Raw genomic sequence first — 10,774 nt, 5'->3', positions numbered from 1 at the left:
GCCGTTTTCTCGTCTGCACCTATTCCTAATGAGTTTGTGTTTAATCACCCCTGCCTCCTTCTATTTAAATCTCTGTGCTTCCCTTTGCCTTTGTCAGTCTTGTTCATCTTGTTTCTCTCGTTCCACTGTGTGTGTGTGCCTGTGCTTTTGGTTCTCCTCATGTTTCTTCAGGTATTGATTATTTTGGTCTTGGTTTTTTTGGACCCCGTTTTGATTAAAATATCTTTGGTTAAGACATTTTTGTTATTTTTCACCTGAACCTGGTTCCTGAATTTGGATTCTCCAGCGCGATTTATTTACAATTATGGCAAATGAGAGTAATATAAGTATAAAAAAGGAAAAGAAGTACAAAGATAAACAATTATGCAGGAGACAAACACAATGAAATAGACATTGGAGTTTTGATCTCCTCATGTGTCTCTGCCTCAGTTTTGTTGCCTTTGTGTTCAGCGTATGTTATGTTATGTGTGTTATTGTACTTTTTATGTTAAAGTTTAAGATTTTGAGCCTGATCCTGTCTCTGTATTTGTGTTGTCTTTTGTCTCAGGAAATATATCTGTGGCTACAAAGCAGAGCAGATGCTGTGATAAGATGGGTTTAAAAGGCACATGGCAAAGACAGTTCAATAATTCAGGCATATATACAAACAGGCATAAAAAGAGAAATACAGATGAGTGTAATAAATACAGTAAAATTAGCCTGTAGAAGTAAAGAATTGAGACAAAAGTGAAAATATATTTACATCTCATACACATGTATTTGTTTAGGGAAGATGAGGGGAAAATAAATTAGAAATGAACAAAATAAAAATAGACACTCACAGAACCATGAGACAAAATCAGGCTGAATTTAAATCAAATTTTAACTTAGATGTTGGATGGTGGGCAAAGACCTGACAGGTTAATGGGAGACTGGTCCAGCACTTGGGGGTCAGCATCAGAGTGTATGTGTATATAGACATTTGATTACTTAAGTATACATAGAAAATAATAAAGCAGTCAACAGTTAACCACTGATTGAATAATTGCAGAAAGATTGGCTTCAGAATAGTCACTTCCTGTGCTCCTGTCGATCAGCTTTCCGTCTGCTGCCGAGAGCCTGGTTGCATTTTGTAAACCATTCAGCCGCTGCGGCCATGGTAACAATCTGTGTGATGTCAGACAATAACAGGGAGAGAGATCATCACAGTACGTTGGAGTTAACCTCTAATGCGCAGGTATGCAAATATGAAGTTCTGCCAGTAGCTCAGTCTCAGAACCAGACGATCCTTCTTAACCGCAGAGCATTTGAGCAGAGAGGCAGAACCAATTCCTGACATGCAGAACATAGCAGACATAGTTCAGGTGTTGACGCTGCACTATGTGTGTCACAAACACAGGAGGGTTCAGCAGCTTTCTATCATGTCTTACAACAGAACAAAGCATGAGCGTCTTTAGCTTTGCTGTGATTCACCCATGAACAAAGGCTGCATTCGTCACAGGTGTTGGTTTTCAGCACACTTAGGGCCACGGTGCATCATGTCTGTAAAATAAAACCTATGATGCGCACAATGAAAAGGTTGCAATCAGGACAATAGCAGAAAATACCTTTGGGCACAGGTTACTTAGAAACAGGAGTTATTCAAAATAAGTGGAAGCATATCGGGATTGGTTTTACTTCTGTGAGGCTGCAGGGTGGAATTCTCCGCCTTGAAAAAAAAAGGTGACGTGAAAGGTGTTGGTACAACAGTGACACCTGACAGAGAACATTACTGTTGTCACAATAAATCCACTTATACAACAAGTAGCCAGCTTCAACGGCTCGATCTCTACAAAACAAATATCTACGAGCTGTTAAATTGGGCTCGTCTTTCAAAGAAGTCTTAAAATACATTTGTGTTTTCAGTCAAAATTTATTTGAAATGCAAGAATCTTTGTAGCAACGGACGACTGGAACATTAAATGATAAAAATAGTTGGCAAATGTGCTCAATTTTAGCTCTTTATTCACTTAAATGTTTTTTTGGTTCAGCACACTTGTTTTTCTGGAGTCTCGAGGTTGTGCTGTTGGATCATAACTTTCCCTTATTCTTCCAGGGCTTCTTCTTGGACTTGGCGTCAATGATCAGCTGAGACTGACGCTTCAGCGCCTCACGTGAGATGATGTCAGCTTCGTCCTCTTCACTCTCCTCCTCTGAGACACAAACAGTGACTGTTTTTAAAAAGCCAAAGCTATAGACAGCGTGTGTGTGTGTGTGTGTGTGTGTGTGCGGCTCCCGACTCACCGTCATTGAAGAGGTCAAGTCTTTGGTCCTCAGGGAGCTTGACTCGGGTGTTGTAAGCCGGTAGTTTCCCTTCAATCCTGACGTGGAACTGCTCAGAGCAACATACAGACACACGGTGCATAAAGTCATTGATCAATAACTGTCACCAGCGACATACCAGTATTTTCTTCCTTTCGTGATGTGATATTTCAATGATTAATATCTATTTACGATTAGAAATGCCACACTGCGGTTGTTTGTCTCTCCCAAAACAAGTGCTGTTTCAGTCTACATACATTTCTTTTCCCGACTCATGATGGCACTGGGACCTTTGATCACTGAAATCTAACCAGTTCATCTTTGAGTCCGAGTGACAACTGGTCAAAAGTTGAAGAAAATCCCTGAAGGTAAACTTGAGATTTCATGTTCAAGAGGCTAAAAACATGTTTTGTGAGGCCACGATAAACTTGACATGTGACCACCAAATTCCAATCAGTTCTTCCAGGAGTCGAAATGAACATCTATCTACCTCTTGTCTATCTATTATTGTTCAAAACTGAAATATGATTGAAATTTGAAAATCCCACAATTGATAATTACGATTCGCCGATATCAACATTTATAGGTTTATTTTTGGTGAATAGATTTTTAGACCTTTATGAACTTAATTTCAGATTTATCTACATTTTCTCATTCATTAGGAATGACTACATTTTTGAAGGAGTACATGGGAAACATGCAAGCTTAATTTGAAAAATGATTTATAAACTTGGTTTAGCCTATGAGACTGGGTCTGTCAATGGCAACTAAATCTGCTTAATTCAAACCTGGACAGCTGAGCCACACTCAACAGTAGCAGTCAAGCAAACAGAGCTGGGCTGATTTTCAAATTATCAGCTCAGAGTTTACGTCAGTTCTACAGATTACACCGTCTTAAAAACGGACCTGAGCGTAAAACAGTCAATGTCACGAGACTGTTGCATGTTTCCTATGGTACGCGCTGATATCCCCTGTTCTCAAACAGTGAAGGTGCTGCGGAGTGTTAATAATCAAGAACAAACACGTCAGGTTGCCTTTCCATTCAGATAAGACTTGAAAGAACAGCAGCAGGCCTGCATACATGCTCAGCCATGCTGTGTTCATGTGTCACACTGTGTCATGTTGTCCCAACGCGCCCTTTGTCAAAACTGCATTTACTGTTGGAAATTCAAGCTAGGGCTTTCTTTGGGTCACTAGCTGATTAATACCTACAGAAAAAGTATGACTGTAAAATGGAAGACCAGTCAAACCAATATTTGACTGGTCTTCCATTCAGAAATATTGAAGTTAGTTGGTTGGTTTGTAGGCAAGATTACACAAGATCAACTGAATGGATTTCTACAAAACTTGGTGGAAGGAGGATTTCTTTTCATTTAGGGGACTAATACCATATGAGTGTGTGAAGCTTGGGGCCGTTTGATTGAATTGAAGGGGACTGTTAGTCTTTTGCGAAGGTCTGTGCTCTACTAAGTGTCATTCTAGTTATATACTGTAATTGATTAAAATAAATCTCTACTTCAGTAAGAGGCAGAAAAGGCTGGATGAATAAACCATTTAGACATAAACCAGATTTGACTAAATCCAGTTTTTCAAAAATGTCCACCTGTCCACCAGGAGATGAAGATCTTCCAAGCTGCTGTAGTTATAGCAGCAGCAGTTTGCCATCGGTCTGATGGAGCTGACTGAGGAAGTTGAAACAGCCTCATGCCATCACATTCAAGACATTCGATAACCAACCAACAACCATTGTTCATTTAATCATTCTCATGTCCTCCCAGAGAACTCATTCCTCAAACATCAGGTCCTTTTCTAAAAAATTCTTTGACACAAACTAGTGTTTTTATGACATTCTCAAAAAGCTTCAATATCATTGGTTGTAGAGACATGTATTAGTGACAGGTGACATGTTGATCACATGATCGTTCAGTTGGGTGTTACGTGTAATGCTAATGTGTGCCAACATTCTGTGTTAATGAGAAAAGTATGTTCAGCGTGACTCATCTTTGGACCTGCCCATGTACTTCCTGCATACCTGTTAGTAAATCTGTGTAAAAACCTTCTGGGTACGTTTTCACCAACTACCTGTGAAAAGTGAACAACCCAGTCTCAGCACCTGAAGCTGTATTTTAAACCACTGATGGTGCCTGACAGTTTGTTGAGCTTCGTCTCACCTCCTCTTCCTCCATCTCCTTCATAATACCGGTGAGATCTTTTCCTTGGAGGTCGTCCTGAAGGAAGTTCAGCTTCCGATCGCACTGGGTCATCAGCAACAACACATACTCATCTGAGTGTGGAGACGCCTCCGCCGCTTGGTCCTCGCCCTAGAGAGATCACCAGAAATTCAAGGTGTATTATCCTCTGTCTAAAACCCTTGACTAGAGTGAGGAAAAACTACAGAAAAAATGCTTTTATCAGGGAAAAAGAACCAAGAAACGTCAGAGAGAGTCACAAGTGAGGGATCCCTCTCCCAGGATGCCTAGAAGTACAATATATGTTTTGTTTGTATCAGAGCACACCCACAAAACAACAATATTTATAACATTTATGAGAAAAGAGAGTGTCTAAGATAAATGGAGAGGTGTATAAATGTTTTGCATTTATACAAAGTAAAATGTCTGATAGAGATGAAGGGAGAGAGAGAGAGGGCATGGAAGGCAGAACATCAATGCAAATTGTAAAGATAGAGATATGTATGGTCTATGGTCAGTAAAAGTGGAACATGTGGACAGACACAATGTATATCTAGACAAGCTAGTTGTGATTATCACATAAGCAGCTGCCACAACAATCCAGGATGCGACTGAAGCTGGGATCCTGCATCTTAAACATCAGAGCAAAGCACAATCCAGGGGGAATCCAGGTGGAGAAGTCAAGTCAAGAAATGAATGTAGTCATTTCCTTCTATGTCTGTGTGGGCATGGTCACACATGCACGACAGCAAAGCAAATATCACGGGTTGAGGACCACAGCTGAACTCCACGCGAAGCCATGCTGCGATTCGCCTCACTAAAGAAGGCGAATGTTTGATTCGCCTCGCTACAGAAGGCAAATGTTTGATTCGCCCTGTTGCTCGCACAGATTGGAAGATCATAGCTCAAAGGGTTATTCTGTGAGAGTGGAAACCTGCTCTCTTTATTTTTAAAACTTCTTAATATCACAATTTATTTGCTTATATCTTGAAATTCGTTACACTCTGTTAGGCTCCTGCCCCAAGTTTCTAAAGAGTTGGGGACCTTTTATTGAGCATATTTGCATGAATAGACAGTCTGAGAACTGTGTGTATACTGTGTTTTTGCTTTTTACTGGATTGTCTTGTGTTGTGCCTGAACGTTGGGTGTTTCTGGCCTTCATTTTGGTCCTTCCTCAACCTCGCTTCTGAACATGCATAGATAGGTGTATTTTTTCTGTGATCAGGCAGTTAGTCTGTTTTGTTATCTATGTTTTGCTTCGTCTTGTTTGTTTGTTTGTTGTAAAATAGTAAAATATTTCATAAATAAGTATGGGGGAATAATGTATGGGGGAAAAAAAGGAATGAATGTGGTCAATGCTGTTAAGATGATATTTACCAGTGTGATGTGTTGAAGTTTGTCTGCCAGGTGCTCCACTCCGGCTCGGATGGTACTGAGCGTTTTAACAAGCCAATCCAGTCTCTCTTTAGCTGCTCTGCACCTCTGCTGCTGAGCCTGCAGCTGCTGCTCGCACTCCTCCAGCATCTGTTGGTCACTATAAAAGCAGCATATGAAGACATAAGCATCACACAGCCACACACACTAAGACCTTTGTCTCCCCTCCTACTGTTTCGTTGTCTCACCCGGAGAGTTTAGCCTCTCCAGAATATTTCATATCCTGAAACTGTTGGTTCAGCAGCTCCTTTTGCTCCTTCAGCTGCAGCAGGACTTTCTCATTTTCTCCCTTCAGCTTCTCCAGATGTTGTTGTGTCTCCTTTTGCGAGATAAAGCGCTTCACTATCTCCTACACACAGAGAAAAACCAGTATGAAATTATGAATTATTGCACAGCAGAAATAGCGATAATTTTTCTGTTCACATCCACACCTGTATGTTTGTGACTCCAGTGGCCTCCTTGATGCGCTGGAAGGCCTCCTCAAAAGTGGAGATGACCCTCTCCTCTTCAGCTGCCATCCTGGTGGTGCTGCGGTGGGCCTCACTGCTCAGTTCATCTGGCTGCATAGCTGTTCTCTGGGTGTGCAGGGAGCAGGGTAAATGTAAATTACTCATTTTCACCAAAGACAATGTCGCTGTTTTGAAGCAAATCACATTTTGTTTAGCAAAGATAAAGTGTTACATGTTTAATTACATGGCCAGCGATGAAGTTTTTGATCAAAAGATGGAAGAAGGGAACAAAATCTAAATAAAACACACAAGACACTAGAATAATATTCCCAAATTGTACATCCTGTGCAATATGTTCCACCACGTGTATCTTACCCTTCTATCGACTTTTTCAGCCTGGGCCTTGTGCTCCTCAACCTTTTTCCTGTAGCTGGCGATAATACGCTCTCTCTCTTTGCGTTCCTTGCAGAGCAGTTCCTCCAGCTGCTGTAACTCAGCCTAGCACAAAGAAGGGAGGGAAGGAGAAACGAAAACCAACAGATTGGGACAGCAGTGCATTAGTGATGAGGATGTAGGAGGCTGCGAGAACAAACACTGCACCTTCCCCCACCATGAGCGTTAGCTATGCACTGATTGTGAAGAAAGTAGACAGAGAAGTTGTCGTTTTGGGGCAAGATGGTTTGCAGAATGTGCAGTGATTAGGAATTTCTCATGTGGGTGAAATCTTAAGTTGTTTTAATCAAACTGAAAAGGTCACAGGTGAATGGAAGGGTGCTTGGAGAGCACACACCATTACGCCCTATCTCACCATGTTAAAGAGAGTGAATTCATCCAGATCCACTACAAATTTTAATGGTTTATTTATTGGGTCATACCCCACCCCTCAATTTTTTGGAAATTGGTTTATCCATTTTTGAGTAATCCTGCTGCCTGGAGGCAAGAAACACTGAAAAAGCCCTTGTAGCAACCGCACTCATATAACTTCATGTATATCAGTGTTGATGACAGTGGTGGTGAGGGAATCATCCCTCTGTGAGGAGGTCACCTTAGCAGCTTCTTTAGAGAGCTGGGCGTCGTTGTTCAAGACCTGCAGGCTGTGAAGCTCCTTCCTGTGCCTCAGGATCTCTGCCTCCAGACTGTCCAACTGGCCCTGGAAAGTCAGACTCTCGTCCTGAGTTGGTGAGAGTGGGGACACAAGTGAGGGACAGAAAAAATAAAGAGGGAATATGTGAAAAGGGAACGAGAGGAGAAAAATATATGAGAAAAGTCAAATACTTGACCTCTTTGCTCCTTATTACTGGCTTATTGTTACATGGTCTATTAAAGCCTAAGTTATACACATATTAAAATTAAAATTAAAATGCACATGAGACATCGAAGTGTGAATATGGTGCAGGTTGGAAAGTATTGAAGAAACAAGTTTCGGGAGACTATATTTTCTTGAATACCAGAAGTCAAGGTAAGTGCAGAGGTAAAGTGAGTTTGGGACAAGACGCCCTTTGAAAGTCTCACATCTCACTCGATATCACAGACACATGACACAGGCCAACACCGTGCCGAGCACTGCAGCACAACACCAAGCAACCACTGCTTCTGTGAATAATACCACAATGAGGTCATAAGCAGACTGTGTGCTTTCACTCTCATCCTCTGAAAGTTAATGCACTGTTACCATATTTGCACAATTAACGTGTTGTGCCTACAGTTAAAATGGCTACGTAAATAGCAAAATAATCTCTCCTATAGGTAACAGACACAAATCACCGGGGGAAACACTGGTAAATGGTTTGTATTTGTACAACACTTTTCAACTACTCAAAGTGTTACAAGTTGCATTCACCCATTCACGCACACATTCATGCAGCGATTCTATACGCAGCGCCTCTATCTGACACTGTCGACACTGCGATCAAGGGGCAATATGGAGTTCATTATCTTGTCCTTCAGAATGCAGACTGGAGGTGCCGGCCTTCTGATTAGTGTACAACCCTGTCTGTATTCCTCCTGAGCCACAGCCGCCCCCTGGTGTCAACACATACTACAGCAACATTTCCAGCAAGTAAGTGTGAGTTTATGTGGCGCAAAACATTATTTTAAAGCTAAAAATATGAATGTTTGACAAACCTGCAGGTGACCTTTGAGTTTCAGATAGTTAGTCGTGATGTTGTCAGCCTCCTTGCACTTAAACTTTGTCTTCTCCAGACTGTTCTCCAGTGCCCGCAGGTTCTGAGGACACACACACACACACAAAACATTTAAAGTTTTCTCTGATTGGACTCATCTGTCAACAGGAAGAAATTAAATTAGCACTTTCATGTTTTGCACATCTCTACATGAGTTTGAGGGCTAAGTACCATGGCATCTTCCTCTTTCTTCCGGGTGCGAGCATCAGCAGACTGTGCTCCACGGCTGCCCTCAGGTTTCAGTCTCTGCTGATCCACCCTCAGCTCTTCAAGGCGCTGCTGGTAGGTCTGGGTGGTGTGTTTGAGGGCATTGAGACGCTTCTTCTTAGTCAACATGCTCTGTTCTACTGTTGTCACAGCGGCCTGAGGAAGAGGCAGTAAAAAGAAAAGTGATAGTGAGCCGAGGCTGGAATACAGGCAGGGAGAGGGAGAGAGATCTTGTCTGAGGATATAATGGATTTTAAATTGTGTTGTAACAAAGCTAAAGATGCATGGACAGTTAGGACAAATATAGAACAAAACAACCCAGTCATATTTATTCTGCTTCAAGGTTGCCACACTTTTCAGGACAACAATTGGTCAAAAATGGTCATAAAATCTGATATATTTATAATATTGACACATTGAACCCCATTTCTATTCATTAGACATGTTTGTGTCTTGAATTGCTTGAATACTCACTTGAAATGTGTCAGTTGCTCTAAAAACACTGCAGCTCCCTGATGTGAACTTCAAACTTGGACCAAAAAATGACTTCTATAACCTCTATAACAATTTCAAAATGAAGGAAACCACACTATAAGGTAAACTGTTGTTGTTTCAACAAGTAATATTGTATGCACTCTCAGTAGGAGAGTGAACAGATTTCATTCTGTACAGCTTCTTACCAACCGTGAGCTTCATCTCAAACAAAACACATACTGAAGTTTACAGAGGCGATTTACAGAAGGGGTTAAAATACAGTAAATAAATACATGTCCAGGTTGTTCCCATGACTGTGCAGGGTTTTTTCCAGGATGTGTGAGAACCCTGTGCTTCCTCTCACCTTGCCTGACATGTTGCGGTAGGCGCTCTTCTCCATGCCTCTGCTGTGAAAGGCCTCTTTAATGACATGGTCATCACCCTGCAGGAGGCAAAACAGCCCAGTGTTAGTGCCAAGTGAGGTGTCACAGCTCTACTGTGTTCTGATGGTGATCAATGAGGACAGAACGAAGCAGAGCTGACAGATGAACCTCAGTCAGTTCACTCACTGTGTGAACCTCGGCCAGTTTCCTGTACAGCCTCTTGTTGTCCTGCCTCAGCTCCCGGATGTTCTCCGTGTTCTCCTTGATGCTGGACTGAGAGCTCTCATAGAAAGCGCTTCTGTCGCGCTCTAGTGGACATAATCAGTCATTACACCAGCAGCACACGGACATGGACGTCTCATTATTAATTTGCAGCTTTTAACTAAGTGTTATTCTCTTTGGTTTAGCGACATGTTTACAGTGGCTACTCACACAGCCACGTGTTAATCATGTGGCTAAATCAAGCTAACCACTAGCTAGCTAACTGTGGCACGTGCTTTATCATCAGCTAATATCAATGCTCAGACTAAAAAACACCAACTTACCCAGTAGTTGTATTTTACGCTGCATCTCCGCTATGTGCTCAAGCAGCGGAGGTTTCAGAGTGTCCCCACTGAAAGACATCATGTCTCTTACTGCTCGTTCCCTCGCTAAACTAGCATGTCCAGTTAGCCTGACCTGGACACAGTGTTGCCTAGCAACCTGTCAACACCAACGTGAGGCTCAGAGTTTGAAAGTGGAGCCATTAGTGAAAACATAAAAACTGGACCTTTAATCTCATTTACTGTCACAGCACTGACTTTAATCGCTTTTCATTCAAAATCATGTATTTACTGTATATAGGACTATGTTGAGACTCTTGTTTATTATTTAGTTTCAGCACTAAACTTTTTATATCATATAATTTAATGTAAAAAAATACCAGGCATGCTACTCTACAGTAAAATATTATGTTCATACTGTAAAAAGATATAAACACATAAAGGCCTGACCAAAAGTAGGAAGATAGAGCCTAAAAGAACAAAAAAGAAAGCACCTCTGGCCACTGGCTGTCGCTGGAGCGGACGCATAAAGTGATCTAAATGCTCTTATATTCAAACTCTGCTTCATGTATAGTTATTATTTTTCCCAGGGTTAGGCAACAATGTTAAAAACAGTGCATGATTTCATGTGTT

The 10,774-nt window shown here is 41.5% G+C and overlaps 1 protein-coding gene across 1 annotated transcript; it reads right to left on the bottom strand.

Moving 5' to 3' along the window:
• Window positions 1–1,876: 1,876 nt before the first annotated feature.
• ccdc151 (coiled-coil domain containing 151) lies at window positions 1,877–10,627 on the bottom strand. The gene is made up of 13 exons (XM_034569150.1): window positions 10,145–10,627; window positions 9,786–9,907; window positions 9,581–9,658; window positions 8,707–8,898; window positions 8,477–8,578; window positions 7,398–7,523; window positions 6,728–6,850; window positions 6,335–6,478; window positions 6,092–6,252; window positions 5,847–6,003; window positions 4,452–4,601; window positions 2,263–2,350; window positions 1,877–2,171 (listed from the first exon to the last, which is right to left on the bottom strand). Exons 1-13 carry the CDS (start codon window positions 10,224–10,226, stop codon window positions 2,050–2,052), a joined length of 1,647 nt encoding a protein of 548 aa, XP_034425041.1. The 5' UTR covers window positions 10,227–10,627; the 3' UTR covers window positions 1,877–2,049.
• Between the last annotated feature and the right edge of the window lie 147 nt (window positions 10,628–10,774).

This window comes from Hippoglossus hippoglossus, chromosome 1 (genome assembly GCF_009819705.1).
Source record: "Hippoglossus hippoglossus isolate fHipHip1 chromosome 1, fHipHip1.pri, whole genome shotgun sequence".
Classification (NCBI taxonomy): domain Eukaryota; kingdom Metazoa; phylum Chordata; class Actinopteri; order Pleuronectiformes; family Pleuronectidae; genus Hippoglossus; species Hippoglossus hippoglossus.
The sequence above is the reverse complement of the archived record's forward strand: the minus strand, read 5'-3'. Positions and strand labels throughout refer to the sequence as shown.

Bases quoted from the DNA above. Each gene is read 5' to 3' on its own strand.
- ccdc151 (XM_034569150.1), bottom strand. From the start codon at position 10,226: ATGATGTCTTTCAGTGGGGACACTCTGAAACCTCCGCTGCTTGAGCAC. The intron at 9,659-9,785 runs GTGAGTGAACTG...TGCCTCCTGCAG, and splicing joins AACTGGCCGAGGTTCACACA to GGTGATGACCATGTCATTAA. The intron at 8,899-9,580 runs GTGAGAGGAAGC...CCTCTTCCTCAG, and splicing joins ACCGCAACATGTCAGGCAAG to GCCGCTGTGACAACAGTAGA.